The sequence below is a fragment of the Aythya ferina genome, assembly GCF_964211825.1.
Source record: "Aythya ferina genome assembly, chromosome: 1".
NCBI lineage: Eukaryota > Metazoa > Chordata > Aves > Anseriformes > Anatidae > Aythya > Aythya ferina.
The window spans coordinates 166241889-166263253 of record NC_140296.1 but is presented as its reverse complement, the minus strand read 5'-3'; the positions used below and the strand labels follow the sequence as shown (position 1 = coordinate 166263253).

General features: G+C 37.1%; 1 protein-coding gene across 1 annotated transcript in view; it reads left to right on the top strand.

The window, feature by feature from the left end:
* Window positions 1-21365, top strand: part of NAV3 (neuron navigator 3) — a 557486-nt gene that overhangs the window by 127361 nt on the left and 408760 nt on the right. The window contains exon 2 of the mRNA XM_084516198.1: window positions 15864-16254. Within this exon, the coding sequence (XP_084372324.1) occupies window positions 16183-16254 (72 nt within the window). The 5' untranslated portion in view covers window positions 15864-16182. The remainder of the gene's footprint in view (window positions 1-15863; window positions 16255-21365) is intronic.

The following is a 21365-nucleotide window of genomic DNA, read 5'->3' as shown; positions in this document are numbered from 1 at the left end:
AATAAGCATTAACAGATTATAATGTTTTATTGGCTCCTCATTAGACAAGCTTTGAAATCTGAGGAAGACTTCCTTCCAAAGGCAGGCTGGTGGGGGGGCAGGGAGAGAGAGAGGAGGAACTGCATTTCTTATCCTCTGCCCTACCAAGCTTGCCTCAGGCCAACATATTTGCTCTTTTTTTTTTTTTTTTTTTTTTTTTTTTTTTTTTTTCTTTTATGTGTGCATGAGATATCTATCTATTTACCTGCCTACCTTTCTTTCTTAGAACCTGGTTAATTTATTTTTCTGCTGTGCCATTATTAATTTGTACCTTTTGGAATAATTTGAATTTCAAATCTCTAAAAGTAAGGCAATGAGAGACAGTTTTTATTTCTGGTAAAACTCTTTTGCTGTTGGCGGATGCTTTAAGAAAAGGCATCGTGCTAAACATTATACATCTTAATTCTTTTGCAACTTACTTGTATCTTAATATCCGTTTGCCTTAATTGGCCTTTTAATTAAATATGACATTTTAATTGGCTATTCTACCAACTTAACTTGGTTATTAGCATTAGCTATTCCTTTCATCATTGATAATTTTATATGCATTTCCATGTCCATACCAGATATTTTCTTTCTGGCTGTTTAGGAAAATCTGAAATCCTTTTCTATTGCTCCTCCAATGCACTTTCTGGTGCACATGCTAATAGACATTTAGCAGCAGCGTTTGCCATTTACAAAAGTAGACACAGTATATCTAATATCACAGAGAATAAGAAAAATGTCTTAACAGCAAATGACTTTAAATTAATTATCACTGTTAGCATGTTAAGTATTTTAAGCACAAACCAGCTTTGTATTACTTACAGTCTACCTGCCAGGTGATTTTTCAGAAATTTTAAATAAAGCGTTGAAGTATTTTCCTTCATTGTTCCTAATCCATCCTGCTTTAAGTATGATACTCATTTCAAATTTTGAATTTTACATGAAGGAAAACAAACAACAAAAATACTGCCAAGTCTGAGGCGTGGTAGTAGGTTATCATTCTAGAATGTAGAAGACTGCCAAATATTCATAGTGGAGCAAAGAATATATCAAAAGAAGAAGAAGAAAAAAAAAAAGACAGCACAGGGATGGTGCAAAGATGTGCACTTAATAATAGGGTTTAATAAAACTGAGATTTTTTTGTTTTCTCTTTGAAAAAAAGCACTTTGGATTCACTAGCAAAGCTAGAATCAAAGGAGCCCATAGGAGTCCATTGGGGCCTTGAATGAAGCTTTGAAAATCTGAGCTTAAGACAACTTACCCTAACAAGCTTTAGGCAATCTATTATTATATTTTGCTCTTTAAGACGCTGTCACATAGTGCTACAGAGGATAGAAGTGTGGGTGAAATGATCGTCTCTATTATTGAAATGCTATATAGGAGCCTTTTGAGAATTAATTAATATTAGCTGCTTGAAAATTGCCTGGTGGAAGGCACAATAGAAGTGGAATATATGGGGAAAGTCATCACGAAAGCAGCAAGCTATTTTTACACATTTGTGCGAGAGAACTTCGGGCTCAGCTGAGGTGCCAGATTGACAGCACTGGCTGCTCTGCTCCCCACAGAACATATGCACCGTGGGCAGTAGCACTGCAAATTATCCCACCGGTGCTTCTGCCCTGTCCTAGATGGCTGGCCTCCAGCTTCCAGCTTGCCTCTTGGCTCTGCTCAGGCTCCCAGTGACTGCCGGCTTCCGTGATGGAAGGTTTTTTGATGTGGATGGTTGCCTGCTGTGAATGGGATGGAGACTTTCTCCATTTCATTTTTCATTCTGTGCTTATGTTGAACACGGTGATATTTTAAAAAACTTTTGTTGAGCTGGACAAGTCCTTTATGTCAAAGAAAGTAAAAACCCACAAATGAAGGTGCTAAACTGTGAATCTGATGGGCACCACTACAAATCCTTCACCGTTTGATGTGGAGACAGAAAATTGTGCTCTTGTAGGTGCAAATGGCTGCTAAGATGATTCTTAGCCTGATTATAAAGCTGGAAGAGAAAGTGGCTTGCTTATAAAAACATTGGCATTACTTGTGTTGTTTTGTTTTTGAAAATATTATGCAGAGAAATGTCACTACCTAATGAAAACCATTTCAAGTCATATATTATAATATGGGTCCCTACATTTTGACTTTGCTATGCTACTAACACCTGTGCCAAACTGTAAAGATAAGTTATTTCTACTATTATGAGGCAGCCATGAAAATGGGCTATTTTTAATAATTTTAATTTTATAGAGGTTAAGAAGAAAAAGGGGTGGTGGAGAGGAGTCATGTCACTCTTTCACTCTTACAAAAGAATAAACATACTGGGGTAAACAAGTGCATTCATATTACAGAGACCCTGCCAGTTTAACCTGATTTTATACATGTAATAATAATAATAAAAAAAAATATTTATTTATTTATTTATTTAATCTTGTTAATAGCAGTTACTTTTGTGGCTCATGAGGAGAGAGCCTGATACTGCTCTTAGAGATGTTTGCTTGATGTACTGATTCAGATAAAGTAAAAGCAGGAGATAACTTCCAGCTAAGGTACTGATGTTTAGCTTAGGTGTCTAGCGCCTCATGGTAGTGTTAGTAGCATCTTGTGCAGTATGGTACGGTATATTGAGTTGAGCAAATTAATGCTGATCTTCTAGCAACAGGAATCAGTTCCTCCAGACTGTAAATACTAGACTACAGTTTGAGGCTTTTTGTGTGTGTGTGTGTGTGTGTGAATATTTATTTACAGTCTAGTGGAGTATGTCTTACTGCTTTTGAACTTGCTAACCTGTCTCATCCTGAAGCTCCTATGAAGCACATAGCCTTTTGCTCGCTTCAGTTATGTTGACTGACCAGGCCATGAATTTTCATGATGATTCTCACGCAAAATCCCATGTTCTGCTTTCTATTATCTGGGAATGTTATGTGTGCAAATGCATAGCTGCTGAGTTAGGCTGTTTTATTTTCTGCTCTTGTTTCAGAGAAAGCTTATTCAAACGCTTCTGTAACCCTAAATACTTCACAGCTTTCCCTCACTCCTTTTATTTCTGTACTCAAGGGTTCAACATTAGAGACCCAGCTCCTGAAGGAGGATGTCTGCAAAAAATATCCTTGCAGGCAGTCAATGCCACTCCTCATCTGGCAGGATAATGCCCCGTAGTCCCCTCCACTGCAGGGGGCTGCCTCGGTGACTCCCCACCACCTGCCAAGGACAGACCCGACTTGGCTCTGTGTACAGTGCTGTGGGGAGTTAGGCAGCGGGCTGCCAGGCTCATAGAGGCAAACACACTCGAATTAAACAGATATGCTCTCGATTCATGTTGCTAAGAAATGAGAGAGAGGTCTCTGTGTGTGAATCGCAGCATCTGAGCTTAGCTTGGTAGGCTGCATGGTAATACTTGTCCCTGATGACAGCAGGCATCTAACATTGCTGTAGGTTTAACGTTCTCAGGCAGCGCACTTTCTTCCTGGTATTGGTTTCTGGGAAGGATGAGCTGTCACCACTCTTGATGTGTGTAGAGAACAGAGGTCTCCTGAGATAAGGTTGTTCATTATGCTTCCTGAAAAACCATTAAATTTCTATCAGTGCAATGTGATCCACTCCTTGGGTAGAGATATTGTTTTCTGAACCTTTTCTTCTATCCTAATCTCCACTTCTGTGAAGTTACTTATTTTTTTTCCTAAATCTACAATCGGGAAGAATGTAGAAATATGTAAGTAGTAATAATGCAATATTTTCATGCAGAATCTTACAGTGACAATATGAAACAAATTATGCATTCTTACTGCATTATCTGGTATGTATTAGACTTTATAAAATGAGACATCATTCATATCATGCTGTTTTGTGTACTTTTGTTGGATTTTGGATGCAGTGTTCTATTAAAAATACATCAATATTGTGCCAATATTTCAAGGTAGTTGGTAGTATTACATGGTAAGAACTGTGACAGTCTATTTTGGTTGAGGTTGTTTGGGCTGATTGATTTTAACAATTAAAAAAAAAAAGTTGTTTTTAGTTGTTGAAAAGCAATTGAATTAAATTTAAACATTAAGTTATATGCATCTGACGTCTGTGTGCATGATCTACTTATTTGTGACTGCATTAAAAATTTGGAGAATTTTTATGCATAACAATAATAATGTGCATATACTGTCTATATTTTAAATGAAATAATATGTTCAGAATTACTCCTGTAGTCTAAAGTGGTTTTGGCTGTAGAAAATTAAAAGAGCTGGGGATCTTTTTTATAGGAAGCCTTTATATTCATAGACAACTGTCTAATGCAAATAATTGCAGGAAGTTATTCAGGTAGGTAACGTGTCTTTATTAAAGTATGTAGTGCATTTTACAGGATTGTTTCAATCTTTTTGCCAATCTGAGCATTTGGTGAAAAAATTAATTAAACTTGAGTTTATAATTTCAGAAACCAGATTTTCTTAAAATACATATTCATCCCAGCTGCTAAATCTCTCTTTCTGGGTTATTTCACACATGCTTTGTGATTAATAGTAATGCTAATGGTAAAATCAGACCATTATACAGATGAGATGCAGCTTAACACTGTTCACAGCCTTTGTTAGACTCTGTATGTGTGTGTGATCACATGAAGTAATTGTACTTATTTTGTCAATGCAGATGATCTCTGACCTTCACATTTGTATATCTTTTGAGTGAAACATGTTATGTGTGGTGATTACTAATCATCTCTGCGAGACCGACAATATTTAGATGTAAATACATCAGTGCAAGCAGTGTAGGTCTGTGGTCTCATTCAGCAGCGTGTTTGTGACATGAGTCACGTTTTAATAATTGGGAGGGCAAATTACTTGACAGCTGTCTCAACAGAGGAAATAAGGATTGTTTGCATTGTTAATTAGCATTTCTTTTTCTATTTAATTTTCACATTTCAAACATACTTAGTTAATTTTTTGGCAATTTTCAAAGGGCTAGAACGTGTTTGTCCAAAAAAGAGGAACATACCCACTGGAAAGCTTTCCGACTGGGTGAGTTTGAGATCGGCACTATACATGTAGCCATTGTGGTCCTAAGAGCGAAGGGAAATTTAATTGTATTGTTCTGAGTTATCGTACTCCTCAAGGAAAAGCTGCTAAGGGTACTGTTTGTTGCTCTGTACGTTTTAGCGCTTATGTTTCTAGAAGTTTTTATAGGCTTAAGACTAAAGTGTAGTCATTTGATAATATGAATCTTCTGGGAAAGGCTGTTTATGGTATTTTTAAGGGAAGACTAAGACATTATTCCTAGAATGCTGAATATTAACAAAGCCAATGGAAACACTGAAATAACCAACTATAGACTGCATAAAGGTATTTCTTGAAATCAAAAGTGATTGGATTAACTAAACTCCTCATCATTGATGCGGAGGTCTTGCACTACTCCTTTTCACAGGCTGAATTTCAGCCTAAAGCAGTTCCTGAGTCCCTTTTGACACTAGTTCTAGCTTTTAAGAGCTGTGGAAAAAATGTGCATTTTTCAAGTCTGGTTATATATATATATTTTTTTGTATGTGTGTGTGGGGGGGATAGAAGGGGGAAACCGGGGAAACAAAACATGAGTAAAGTAATACTTTCTAAACAAGACAACCTACAGTTAACTTTGATGAAGGTGGATAACAACCAGCAGCAATTCACTTACAGGTCCACTTGCAGGCTCTGAGCAAACTCTGTGGTACTATATGCTAACAGGATGTTAAAAAGTACTTAGAAATGGGGAACAAAATAAAAACAAAACAAAAAACAACAACAACAAAAACAAACAAACAAACACCACAAAGATAACATAATGCATGCATTAAATAGCACATTGCAAGTGCTATAATACATGTTTCACAGTTTCTTTTACTTAAGCTTCTATAATCTCATTGTGTGGCAACGAACCTCTAAATATAAAAAGAGGATAGGGGTTAGGAGACAGCTAGGTCTGTGTTACTGATAGCTTAGGACAGTAATAGTACTTACCTACACAGTTAGAAGACATAGGATTGGCACAGTTGTTTATTGCTACTTTTCAGGGCAGGTAACTTGTCTGAGGGACAAAAAATTTTTGTGAGACTCTTGAGAGACTGTTTTCCAAGTCTAACTTCAACTCATAAGGAAGAAGGATAGAACTCAGTTTATAGGAGACAACTTGGGTGTGAAAGGAGCAGATCCATAGTTTCCCTAGAGTAGCTCGCTTAATGGAGCAACTAAACTCCTCAGCTGTGACAAATAAGTAAAAATCAGATGTTCCTGCAGTGAAACACACTGCTCTCTGTTTTGAGTTAAGAGATGCTAATTGCTAGTAGATTACTTATGTGGAATTATTTCAGTGGGGCTTTATTGGATGTTTTGGTGGGTTTAAGCTTTATTATTATTATTATTATTATTTTTCCCCATCTTCTTTTTGTACAACTTCCTAATCTTGGAATTTGTTTGAATGTGTTGACTTCATGTATTCTGTCCTTTAAGAAGTGTGGTCTCATGGAAGAGATTCTCCTCACCTGACTTTATACACCAGTCATCAAAGATCTGTGCTTTATACAGTTACCTTGTTGTCTTTCTGCAGTCAGTGGAAAGGGGTAGGAATTTTTGATAATGATTCATCTGAGATGTTTTTAGATGAGAGGAATCACATTCCAAAAATGCCTATTTTTTTTCCAGAGACACCGAGTGACTTGTGCAGATGTGTGTTTTCAGATGAATCCCACCCAAGATGGTCTCACAGACACCGGGTACTTTTTTTTTTTTTTTCTTTTCTTACTCTCTTTAGGCATGTTTCAGGATATCTGGGAGCGGAGGTGTGCTTTGCTCTAAGCAGACACAAAGCCATATCCTTTCCATAACAACAAAGCACATGCCAGGCAGGTATTAAAATTTAAAGATTATTTTCCATGATTTACCTTAAGTCTTTGTCATTCCACATTTTCTATGAAGCTTTGGAATATATGGATATTCCTGTGTTTCCAGTCCCATGTTGCCTCCAGCTATGTGGGACTTTTAAGCTTTTTTAAGGTAACAGATTTTCAGCTTTGAGGTGCTCAGGTACAACTGACCAAGTGCCTTGACATACTAAAATGCAGCTGTATATTTGATGTTCTCAAGGTCTATTGAGTTTTGTTGGAATGGACTGAGAACTAGGTAAGCCAAACTCAATCCTAAGTAAGAGTTTTCTCAGATACTCATGATAACAGAAGAAGCTTGAATGTGGATTTAGTCTAAAACTGTGAGGAGAAAATTGGTATGTAAAAATTCATGGAGTGAGCAATTGTCTGCATCGGTGAGGAGTGATATAGAATGCTTGAAAAATGTAAAGTTCAGCTTAAAATTTAACTCTGTATGCCTAGCTTTTAAGAAACTTCTTAGAGTGTTCAGATCTATTGGGTTGTTTAGTATTTTCCTGTGAGAAACACTGTGAGCTGCATCACTGGGGAATTTAAAGTCATGCCAGAATAAAGCATTAGAAAAAACACTGTAGAAATGTATTCTGCACTGTCAGATCAGGAAGCTTACGTACATAGGTCTTTTCAAGCTCCAGTTTAAACAAGATTATTGTCCTGTGCTTGTGAAGATGAATAAACCTCTACCATTAAGAGTCATCTTTTTAGCTTGTAGCTAAGATGGACCAGCTACTGCTTTTTTTTTTCCCTTAAAAAAAAAAAAAAGTCATTTGGATCTATTTCTGTAAATATATATATATAAATATAAATAAATAAATAAAATATATAAAATCCTTTTGCATGTTCCGCCCCCCCAACCATTTCACTTGCTCAGCTGTCTTTCTGCTCAGCCATCCCTAGGAGCTGTTTGTTGATTCAGACGCTTATTTGTTTGAATCAATCAAATTAACTGCAGCAGACTAGTCTGGCCATGTATAGAGTACTGAAGCATAAAGAATAGAAGAATAGTGAAGCACTGCTTGCAATGTTTGATCAGCACCCATATGTAATTTCTTGGGGTAAGCATGGGGTTCACTTGAAAAGGCTGCCACTAAACAGATTCTGAAGGAATTAATTGTCAACTTTTGAAGCACCCATGAAATTGTCAGAGACATGTTCTGCAAAGGTAGGTGTGATCACTTGCAACAGGCATAGAGTTAAACATACTCTGAAAAAGCAGCTAGCTTTGATACAGTAGAGCTATTTAGCAAGTCATGGTAGACCAACAGAGGCTGTGTGGCTTAATGGTATTTTTTAAGATGTAAGGATGAAGATTTATCAAATTTGGGATTGTATGTTCTCATTTTCAGTAGCGTAGGTGAAGTGGACTTAGCTATTATGCAAAAGTGTAACTGGAGAAGCTTCAGAAGGCTATTTCTGTCATTGAGTATATAAATTGCTCAAAAAAGGGATATATGTGAATCCTTAGTCTGTCTGTTTCTTTTATTTGCAGCCTAGGGACCAGAAAGAACACACTTCCTGTTGGACAGCACTGCTGTTCATGGGGTGGTAGCAAAATTTTGAAATACGTGGGGTATCAAGAAATACCAGATGTATTAGTTTCCATAAACCGACCGTATATCTAGGTATTTCCCAAAGCATATTGCCTTTTTCTTCCTAGAGATTGTGTAAAGTGGGGGCAAAAATAAATGTTTAGTAATTTGTCTGGGATTTCTGGTGTCCTGGTAATCCAGTTGGATCAATAGCTGTAGATGACTAGAAGGCCCAGAAGGATGACCACTGCTAATGCACAGATCATCTGTGTCTTTTTTTTTTTTTTTTCACAGAAAAGAAGGTTTAATCACTCCCTAAAAACACAATTTCAAAGGTATGAAAGCTCTACCGTTTTTGATTAGCCTTTCTTTTTCTTGCAAGCCTCATAAAATTCTCTATCCCATACACTTAAAGTCTCCTTATATGAGAAAGCTATTTAAGATCCATACAGGTATACTATTATTTAGTAATTTTTGATTAAATTATATTGTCTAGCCCACTCTTTCCATTATATAACTAGATACTTCCTATCTTCCCCTTCTAGCTCAGTATGATCTTTTTTTAGATCTCACCTACATTGTTGGTAGATTCTACAGAGTATGCCTCTTCCTTCTTTTTCAGGGTAGCTTTTTGTGGTGCATGCTGTGTTACAAATAACAATACAAACATGCTAAGCTATTGAGCATGTACACAAATAATGAATATTAATTCTTCCAGTTTTTCACAAATGTTATGTATGCAAAAATGAAATTGTACCCTTTTTATGAAGAGCTATTGTCTATTTTAATAGGATAGAGGAACACTTTTTGTGTGTGTGTGGATAAAAATGCAAAAAAACTCACTGAAATTAGAAACTGTACATAAGGAATTGAAATATCTACTCAAGCTGGAATTTGGCTAGTGCAGCAGTTCAACAGAAGTGCTGTAAGATGCACAGTGAAATGTAGATGTTTTAGATATCACTGAAAACTACTACATCTGTAGCAGGACAGTGCTTGGTAAAATAACCAAATTTCACTTAGGCCTTATGCTCGGTCATCTATCTTGGCACAGAGTACTGTGCATACAGCAGTCATCCCTCACATCAAATCTATTGAAGATCATCATAAAAGGCTGGAGTAGACTCTCTCTCTCAAAAAATATATACTTTGTTTCTTTATCTCTGATACTCAGTGGCCGAAGAATTGGGTGATGGAAGAGATAAGACATTCTGTCTGGTGCTGATTCCAAGACTGAAATAAAATTGATGCATAACAGCAGTTCTAAGTTCTGTGCATAGCATTCATCCTGTTTGATGGAGGCTGCTATGAAAGATAAAAAGGATATGAGAAATCCAAAATAAATTAATTTGACTCTTGTTATAAGACTGTTATCAAATCCAAGCCAACTCCATTTTCGAATGGATCTGCAACTGCTATATGGAAAAACAAGGAGCAGGAATTGCTGCACCAGCTGTAGTAACAGTTTCTGAGAATATTGGAACCTGGCTGTTCCCAGATATTGCTAGGGGACGTTCTCTGTCTGTCTGTCTATCTATCTATTTATTTAACTTTGCTAGCTAAATTGCTATGTGAACCAGTGTTAACTTGTACATTTAGTCTGAAGTAGAAGTAATCAGCACCCTGCTTTGCAGAACAGCAGTGCAAGAAATTAAGTATTAGGTTCCTCTTGTATTGTTTTCTTCTTTTCTTTTCTTTAATACATACAAATGTGAGGATATATATTTCAGTTTGCATTGCCTTGAGCCAGGAGCAATGCAGACAATCGTTTTCCTATCCTTGCTGGTACTGTAATGATTCTGCCATAGCATTTTGTGTTGAAGAGAAAATTTTGCCTTATGAAGAAATGCAGAGGATAGGATGATACCAGTAACAGAAATACATCAGATAGGATGATACCACTAACAGAAATAAAACATGTTTCATCCTCATGTGAACTTAACAAAGGAAGTTAAGTATCATCTCCGGACTTGTCTTTATGTGGTTGCTTTTCATCTGAATAAACAGGGCTGCATTGATTGGGAAGAGCTGTATACACTGCAGCTATTTGTTCTGCTCTGAATCAGTATATTTGGACCAGTTTTACTGCTGTTGGAACCAGAACTGATTTTGCATTAGAAGAAATAATTTTGTAGGCAGGCCTCACTGCTTAGAGATATTTTTTTGGCTTACCAGCTCCTTTCCTAGACTGCTTTTATCTGGTGCAGACAAGCCTTTCCATGGCACTTCTATCATCCATGTTTGCACAGAACAGATACTGGCTTCTCATTCTAAATGCTGGCTGAAAGCAGGGTTCTTCAGTACTGCTCTCAAATACACCAAGAGTCAACTTCATCATCTTCTCCTGATAACTCTTTTTGTGCCTGATCATTATGCTTGCAGTTAGACCCGTACAGAGGTCCTAAATGCTTTCTCTCTGTGGGAAAAGAACAACAAGAAAATTAAGAAGCTTTCATGAATGGAAATAATTTTTGATACCATTATGAAGCTGTTGCTGTGGATAAATTATTAGGGCTGTATTTGGGTGTCACATTGCCTACGGGGTTTCATGGAAGTGTGTCAAGCAAGGATGGAAGTTATGTCTGGTATCCCTGAACTGATTGTCTGCTCTACAGAGCTGAGTAACTTTTATAAAACACTGTAAAATGTTAGTGGTGAGTCTCATTTTATAGCACTGAAGAATCAGTCCTGGAGACAGTGGGGCAGAGGACTTCCTGCAAGAGAACGTGCCCCAGTACTCATCTCACAGGAGTCATGGAGCCATGCCAGCTTGACCTGTACTCTAGCATCCCGGCTGCCAACCCTGGCAACAGGAACTAACCTGGGCTGTATCTTGTATTTAGTCTATATACTGTGATTTGCAGCTGATATTTGCTTATGCAAATAGATGATGTCAGGTTTGAAAGATATGAAGAGGCATAATATTCAATTTCTGCTCCATCCCAGCTCCCAAATTTTGCATGAAAACAAGGGCTACTCAGTATGATCGGTGAAGGTGCCTGTCTTGCTGGTGTCCTCCCTCACCTTACAAATTGCATGCCCATGTATGCTTTACTTATCTGTTTCACAACGGGAGTCCATCTGTGTCCACTACTTGGCCTGATGTCTCCTCACTCCTAACTCAAGCTCTGTGCTTCTCTACATTTCCGTGCTGGTAATTGTGGCCTCAGTTCATTTTCTGAATGGAAAAGAAATACTAAAAAAATAAATAAAAATAGAGCAAGTTCTTTGAACACCAACACCATTAATACCTGCATGTAAAGTAGAAGCTCCATTTTGATAATGAGTTATTAACACAGGAAATGGACATGCTTTCCCTCTAAAATGTGTATGGCCCTTTCAGCATACTCAGAAAAATATTTCTGTATCAGTATTTCCAGAAATACTTTAATAAAATCACACCTCTCAAGTGCTTTTAACAATAAAGTCCAATCAATGCAGCTGATAGTGCTCAGTATGCAGCTCTGTGGTTTACCCTGTACACAAACAAGAAAAAATGAAGAAAAAGCACAAATTGCAGCCACGTTTTCATACCTGCACCTGCCTCAAGCTCACAGCAAAGTAGCTTAAATGCCATGGCAAAAACTGAGAATGTCCACGTAGGGCATAAAATCAGATTATGGAAAAATAGTAATATGTGGGGGGTCCTTGCCAGCAATGAGTACCACAGAACAGTGTTTCAGTGTGCAACCTATATATTGGGTGGGGGGAGGGGGTGGGGGAAGGATGGAAAGGATAGGACATAAAAATGAAAGAGGCCTTCAGAGAGCCTTACGATTCTAACTACTTCCTAAAAAATCCAGCCAGTGTAAATTCAAGAACTACTTGTGTTGGTAATAAGGGGAGTATAGAAGGAACAGCTCTGGCTATATCTCAGAATATTATCTATGTTGTTCCCCCCCTAGTCTAAAGTAACTTATGGCTTGTAGTGAAGTAAAACAAAAAGTTTTTTTCAGGTGTGTTTCATCTGAATTAAGTCCATCTGAATTTAAGCATGCAATAGGGGTACCTAAACCAGAAGCTTAATCATCCTGAATGTCTTCCATGGCATGTCTCTAGAGGAGTGATTCAGTAACCCACAGTCAAATACTCCTGCAAAATATTTTCCTCCTTGTGTTGCTTAATGGACCTAAACCTTGCATAGCTTGCTTGCTTACTTTAGGTCTGTGTTTGCAGTGCAAAATGCTTATTTTGCCAGACTATTTTATTATGAGTATCTGCAAATGATTAGAGATTATCATTGAATGACTGTTATGTGTCTGTTAAGGGAATAGAATTATTAAAAAGCTCTAATTCTTCTTGTCTTCTATATCTGTAGATTACCTATTATGCTATCTATGTTATCTAGCATGTGATCATCAGGGTTTCTAGGACTCTGGATATTTTATTCTGTGATTGTGTGTATGTTAAGTATCCATGTAAAATGGTGAATAAGAAATTGAGTGCCACTGGAAAAAAAAAAAAAAAAAAGCTAGCCAAGATCATTTAATTACAGCTGTTTATTTTGAAAAGGCTGAAGACCACTGGACAATGTGCTGAATGGAATGAGTAAGAATTGCCACCCTGTGCTTTGCATGTTAAAAGTAATGAGGGCAGTCCAAACAAAATTATTTGCATTCTGTCCAACTTCAGCTTGAAAGCACCATACAGTTCCACAGAATAGCTTAATTGCCTAGTATAGCATAATTGCCAGGCATGGGGAGTAATATAATTTACATGTCTGACCACGCAATGAACCAGGGAAACTGCTTGGTTTTAACAGCTTGGTTTTGACTTATCTGAGCCTCAGAATCATTACAGTTTTAAATCCCTGTGCTGGTGCCTGCAGCAGTACCTCGTGTTGCATCTTCCTGCATCCTGGCATTACAGACCTGTGGATTTTTTGGGTCCCTCAAACCGTCAAACAGGGAGGATATGCATCTTGTGCCTGAGAGGCCCTGTGTAGCAGTGGGAAGGGTCTGTGTCTGTGAGTGATTGGCCCCTTGGCTCTTTCCTGCTGCACCTCAATCTCTGCAGAAACAGGGTGAGAAAAGCTGGGTGCACATGCTGGGGAGGGTTGTAACACACTGCTGCAACTAAGCTGCAGTGTGTTACTAACTCGTATTAATCTAATACGAAGTTACTAAGTTACGTTACTAAGTGTGTTGATAATTCGTATTAATCTAATATGAATTCTAAATCATGGGAAGTTTTAAACAATGCACCATTATTGACTGCTTGTCAGTAGCAGTTTTGTTATTTATTTCACTGACTTCCCCAGGATGCTCTAAAAAATGAATAGAAAGGTACTGCCCAAGCATTTCAGCCTACTTTGTCAAGTGTACTTGCCATACAGTGCTCACCTTTGCCACCTGCAGTAGGAGGCGATTCTCAAAAGTTAGAACAGCAAGCGGTAGGGGTTATGTGCTTAGGTAAGGCCATGTTTGGGAACAAGCTTCTATCTGTCATGTAGTAGTTTCTTGTGCAATTGTTTATGTTCCTATAATTTCACATTGCCAATGCATCACCCATTTGCTTCTATTTAAATTTTTGAACAGACACCCTTATTTTGTGATGAGTCTTCTGTTGTTGTATTCAAATATATGTAAAGATCAATATGATTAAGAAATAGGTGCCTTAAGTTCTAGCATTGAGAATAACAAAAAGTTTATTCCAGATTTGAAGCGTAAATTTTATCTCAGATGGTAACATGTTGTCAGTGTCTCTTTGCATCAGCACTGATTTTGTTTTAATTTTAATTTTTTTATTTTTCCCTCACTGTTGGGTTCATCATATCCAACACGTGGTGACAAGTTATATCTATCATATTATAATCCAGTTATAAACAGGAGAAAGCTTGTCATTTTAGTAGTGGGACTAGGCCTCTTATGTTATTAATTTTGCTTGTTTGTTTGTTGCTTTTTGGGGGATGTGGTGGTGGTATTTAAATTCAAAGTTATCAAAAAAGGAGAGTCATCTGTAGACTGCAGCATGTTTTGCCTTTAAGGTTTGGGTGGAAAACACAAAGATGAGTATGGAAATAGCCAGAGAAATCCAAGATCCTACCAATAACCAAACCAAAAACTAAGCAGTGGGTGTGTTTTGGCATGGTGTGGGCTAGGGTAATTTTCACTTATGAAACAAACAAACAAAAAAACCAAACATGACTTCCACTGCAAGTACAGAAGGTTGGTTCAGATCCTCCTAGAAACTGCTTTCAGACTTGACTGTCACTTCAGTCTTCGTATCTGAATCTCATATTTATGTACCTTGCTGGGGAAAAAAAAAATATCACAGATGCCTATATACAGATTTCTTTGGAAGCAGACTTCAGCTGTCAGGTTAACATTTTTTGGCCTGAGTATATCAGTTACAGCGATAAACTTGCACTTTAGGTCTTACTAAAAGGTAGTTTAAGCTGATAGTGATATTGGCAATGACCCCACTGAATTTTGGATTTATTTTTCTCGTTAAGAGAAAATCTCCTTTTAATGTAATTTTATTAGAGACAGATTGCATGACCTAGTGTGTACCGTTTAATACACTATCTACACGTTTCTTATTCCATATGCAATATTGAAGGCATTGTGAGCATATATGCATTTAAAATGAATTGAAATGGAATTCAAATTATTTTTTATGTAGACTTCATCTACTCAGTTAATTCAGTTCAAACACAATTGGCTTTCAATTGCACTGAGGGCATGAATATTCTGTGCTTTTATTACCAAAAATTACAGAAAAGGTACTTTGGTGCTTTCTCTAATTGTTGCTAGTAAAAGTTTAACTTTCTGGGAGATAAATCTTATTTGTAATGACCTTTTTTTTTTTTTTTTTTTTTTTTTTTCTCCTTCTCCTCCTTCTCCCCCCTCTGGTTGCAGCCTTCAAGAGAACTTCTGGGGACAGGGAGGGGCTTTTTGTTCATTTTTCATTTTTTTTTTCTTTTTTCCTTTAAGTCTTCTTAAGGACTAGGATTTATTATTTTGACTGCAGGTTTTCCCCATGTGACCTTATCAGTTTTATATTGACTGTTGCTTTGTGAATGCACTGAGGATGTATCAGATGATAATGATGCAAAATTTTCATCAATGCTGTCTTTATTCAAATAGTTTTTGCTCTTCTCTTTCCTCGAACTTTTCTTGGATAGCTATAGGCAAATCCATTATCTATTTGCAGTGAATATTCTGTATGCCATCTGTGATGTGAAGGGGGTCAAGTGGGATCGTGTATCAGTTCAGCCTGCCAAGTATTATATCGCATAACAGTATTAGTTCCTTTCAAAAACAAACAAACAAACCAACAAGCAACTAACCAACAAACAAAAAACTTCACCAAATAAATGAAAAGGCTAACAAACAAAACCCCATGCCTGAGGAAGACAGTCATCTACAAAAATGACAACAAATTGCAAATAAATCTTATTCTTTTTTTATTTTTTTCCTCGACAGGTTCACAGTCAGAATGTGACGTTATGTAAAATGGAAACCTGTGAAGAAAGGCACAGATAGCAGTCGTGGATGAATTATTTCCCTTCTTAAGCATCAGCTCTTTAAAACACTATGGTGATTTGGAAAGTCCCAAGAGTGAACTGTGAAGTTTTCTTCATCTCAATCAATGGGTTTCTTAAGCATTTCTCCAAATCATTGATGTTCAGAGATGATGTGTGATGGAAAAAACACCCTGTCTGTGTGTTTATAGCCCCTGTTTTTTGGATTAGTTTGCTGTGTTGCTGAACCGAGTTTGTTTCGAGGGCAAGGAGTGAATGTGATGGATTTATCTTCAGAGATGAACAAACATGGAAGGAATCCAGTAAGTCACAAACTAGAAGATCAAAAGAAGGTAAGATTGTTTTTAATTGGACTTAATTATATTGCAACTGCTTGCAAACTCTTTGGTTTTTAGTAAACTGAAAATTAATGTGCTTTTGAGCAAAAAGCATGCCATCATACAGAAAGTGAACTGCTGTTAGGGGAATGAATTTCTTTATTGTCTGGTAATTTTGTTTCTAATACTGCCTGATCGCGTGGTAATTTGTGTCAAAAGCTCCCTGAATTTGTCTGTCAAATTGTTTGGCAAAACTGTTACTCAGTTGCTATCTATCAGTGCTGTGTTAGTGCCAGAGACCTGCTGAAATAAGTGTCTGACATCAGCCTGACACTGTTTGAGGTCTTTGTCCTTTGAATGTGTGGATAGACACTTTTTGTTGTGTCCTATTGGTAGTTTTATATATTTTGGTTTTCAGATACTTACTTGTTGTTCAAGTTTCATCCTTCAGTACCCAAGGCAATTTACACATGTAAATTCACATTTCCATATTATGGGAAATCCTTTTGGAAATCCCGCTTCCGTAATGGACAAAAAAAAGATTCACTTTCCTGGTTCATCTATTTTACTCAGAGTATGGTCTGGAAACTTTTTTATAATGATTATTTCATAATCGCAATCTGATGGTTTTTAACATCTTCAGGTCTTTCTTCTATTTCCCCATGCTTTATTAGTCTTTTGATGTGCCAGCTGAGGGGTTACAGACTTGGAACATGTTCTTCCTGGTGTGCCTGGCCTCTAATGGGAGCTCTGCAGCCAGCAGAGAGGTCACTCTGGGGCAGCATTTGTGGCTGTTGTGCACTTAATACTGGGCCTTAAAATGAGATTTAGTGGCCTTTGAATTACTGCATAGGTTGAATGAGGCTGTTAACATCAAAATAATGTATTAAAGTACATATTATGTACTTTATTATTACACAGGCTTGTTACAGTAAGTGCTGCTGGTTTTGGCATGGAATATTGGTATGAAAGCCACTGTCCAATGTTTCAAATAATTTTGATATTATTTGGGAAAAATACAAATTGGGGAAATTTATGAGCAGCATAAATGAAATTGTTTTAAGTCCTGGAAAATTAAATACTTGGTTTTCATGCCTTTGAAATTTGTATTTGTTAATCTAAGTCATTCAGTCACATCTGATAGCCTTTTAAAGAGTGAATTGCTGGAAATATACCATGATAACACATACAATGAAATTATTGGGAAAATATATTCAGACTTTGAGAAGGGTCTTGGTAATGGAAAAGACACAGAGGTACATGATAGGAGATAACTGGTTTAGAGCATGGGACTTTCTCCAATTCATAATTCCCACCCTTTTGTTGCATAAAAGAAAAGCTGTGAAATATTAGGGTTAATCTCAACATCCATTGGACTGCTTTCTGAACCACGGTTATCTGACCTGAAATTGATTATGCTCTAGGGGGTGTGTTTTTCTATTTTTTTTTTTTTTTCTTTTTCTCAAAAGAAAGATGTTTTTTCATCTCTAAGTGCATTTTGCAGATTCATGTATAGAGGCTGATTCTTCAGATTGCTTAGGAGGAGAAAGGTTGTTTCAAAGAGGATCTGTGGTACCTTGAGGTCAATTTTTTCTTTGAGCAAGGATATTTTATCCAGCTGTAGAACTATGAAAGAACCACTGAAGACTCTGTAGCTGCTAAAAATATCTGGTCCTGTGGTACAGTTCATGCTGAAGAACTGAATTTCATGATCATAAACAGAAGTCTGGTTAGTTTTCATTACATACTAGTTAGTATGTAATGAAAATTACATACATAATTAGTATGTAATGAAAATTACATACTAGTAGTAATTTAGTAATAATTCTAACTAGTAACGTCAAACCTTTGGTGAGCCAGTGTCTGCTTTTTTTAAAGAAGGTTACTGTTATATTTTAATAAAATGAGGCTTCAAAACAAACAAGAAACACAAGGCATTGTAGTAATTTGGCTATTTCTTTCCATTAAATTGTGTGTAAAGTGTATTTAGAAATAAATTAGACAAGAATAAGTGAAATAAAACCATACTGTTTTGGAAAATATTGTCTGATTCATTGGCTGAAATAGATGCCTTACTGCTGGTCTACCTGGATTAGGCCAGGCAGAAGTCAAGCTGAATCTCTTAGTTAGCTTGTGTTCTCATAAATAAAGGAAAGATACCGTGTTCTGGAAAGACTCAACTGTTTTGTTGCTGCAGAAAGTACTGCCTCTGGAATGTTTTCTTTTATTTATTTATTTATTTATTATGGGGAATTTAGAAAAGAAAAAAAACACTCTTTATGCTAATTAAGGGTATAAAACTTTGCAGGTGGTTTAAAAAGTGTAGGCATTTGGCATTTAGCTTTTCTAATAATTTCAAAAGATAGGACAAGCTATATAGCTGTTTTTCTTAGATCTGTAATTGGGTTTAGAGGACTATATATAATTTTCATTTTGTTAACTTATGAACTGTCAAGTTTATAGGGCACTCAGATATGTGTCTTATCTCAAAACACATCAAATGCTATCACTTGCATTTTAAAGAGGTGCATACTAATTTTATGGCTGCAGAACTATCAAGCTCCTTAGTCTTTCCGTAGTTCCAAGACATAATGTTTTATTGATTTCTGTCAATATTATGCTTGTTTTTGTGGGCCTGGCAGGTGTCTCTGGGCTCCTACTCATGCGTATGAGCCATTATGTATAACACAAGGCTCAGCCAGAGAGTGAGAGCTTTTGGTGCCTGAGTGGAAGCAGTAGTCCAATTTCTGTGGCTGAATAGTTGAGGAAATAAGGGAGGCAGGCTAACAGTGGGCAATTCAGAGAGGAAAAAGAGTTCAGGAACATCATAGGAATTCAAAGCAATTGATTTCAATACAGCACAGGGCTTCCATCTGCAAAATTTTCTACCTGAGAGTGAAACCTCAGGGAATTGGTAATGGGCTTGAATGTGCATGTCTGGGATGTCCATCACCCTTATCTGCTTGAAGACCATGTGTCCATTGTATCTCAGTCCAAAACATGTCCTTCCTTCCTCCCATGCTCCAAGATGGACATTTCAGGTTAAATGCAGTGCTTCTACATCTAATTGTTATTCCTACAGTGTACTGTAATTTCTTATTTTGAAGGTATGATAATATTCAAGGCTTTGGGACATGAATGCCATTAAGAAGCAAATGCATTTATCACTGTTTACAGTGGGATGTGCAGATACATGATTTCAGTGCACAGTAAATGACAGAGAGAGCTATGAACTACTAGTTCAAATAACAGGTTTCAATATCCAACTTGCTGTAAATAATCATTTTAAAATCCAGAGAAGACTGCTTAATCTGTATTTCATCATCTAGTGGCATTATTCTGTTTTCAAAATCCATGGAAAAATTTGTAGTCTGCTGATACATGCATAGTCTATGCTAGCCAAATCTGTAAAATACATTTCCAGAATTTCCTGTCTACTCTAGTCATTTAATTATAATATTTTCCCCCCCAAAGAAAGTCCCATCATGGGCATTTCTTTGACACACTATCCAGGTTATTCGGTATCTTGGAAAAACACCTGCTTGCTTTAGGCAGGCAAAGCCAAGCCTTTGAACAATGCTGCAGCTGTGGCCTTGTTTAACTCTGGAGCCTGACGGTGGGAGCCTGAGAGTGCACTTCACCGTGAGCATACAGATATGTGTGAAGCAACAAACAGGCAAATAACACAGGTTGCCATACCTTCAAGTATCATTTATCTACTTGACCTTGTTTAAATCTGTAAATTTTTTTCAGAACTACAGCAACATACAAAATGGTTCCTGGTGACAATAGTACTTCATTTCTTAAAGATTTGGCACATCTGCTTCATGGGCTAACTAATTTACTGCTTTCTGATGTTCTACATTGTCTAAAGTGTTTTAGGAAATACAAACCCTCCGTGCTTCTATCCTAACTCACACCAGATGACGTGTGTCTAGATTCGTAGCCCATCATGCAGAATACAGCAGTAACAATATTGCAATACTGATAGTTCACAAACCAGGAATCTTTGCATCTCAGTTTACACCACTCACTCCATGGATACACAGCCTGCACTGTTGCACGTCCAGGATACTTACTTCTCAAAGGGGTATTTATTTATTTATCTGTTTTCCCCTCATATTTTCTTGTAACATCTCTCAACCAAAGCCTAAGCAATGAGAAAGTAAAGTCCGTTTGTCTTGTATATTTGGTTTTTGCTCTTGATGTATTTTTAGGACAGGTGAATTCTGAGGCCTTGGTTCTTCTGTTTAGAGGCTGATCCAAACTGAATTAAAGTGAAAGGAAGTTTAGCAATTCCTAATCACCACCCGAATATATACTTTAAAGTTAAATAACAGAAAGTATAGCAATCTTGGTTACATTATTTCCATCAGTCTTTCTGTATGCAGATGAGCCACTGAGCTCAGAGGATTTTTTAAGAGATACCATGACTCTATTACTGGGCAGTAATTAAACATAATTAATAAGCAGGAATACTGAGTAAGCCTTGTCTACTATTGGAGGTTTTGGACTGAGTGTGTGCACAGCCCTGCTGTTTTCCCCAGTAGCCACTTTAAGATTAACTAAATGTCTAATAATCATAGAGCTTTTGGCTGATGGGATAAAAAAAAGATTTTACCATCAAAAACGTTAGGCAGTCTTGTTATGCCTTTAAAGATCAGATCGAGAGGTTTAGAAGGGACAGATGAAATGGGAGTAATCAGCATGTACAACAACTCTTCCTCTATGCCCTGCCTACTTTATCATTGTCAATATTCAACATTTCTGGAAAATTGGATGTCGTCATCATGAGACAGTTGGGCCACCAGTACAATTTGTTCTCGCAAACATGCTCACACTGCTGTGTCTGCACTCCCCATTTTCATGTCTCTGTTCTCATTTTTATGACTAATGTAGTCAGCCAACAACTGTTTTTCAACAATAAAAGCATTAAATTAAACCTGGGTAGGCCAGGTTTATTGCTTTTGCTGCTCAGTAGCTCACTTCTGTCTGAGAACCTAGGATCTGGATGGTGTTGCTTCTCTCCCTGAAAAAGTTGATTTCTCCCTTGCTGATTTTACTTCTGCCTCCAAGACAGCTCTGAGTTTTCTTTCCCACCCCCTTTTCCTTACCCAGTCCCTCTT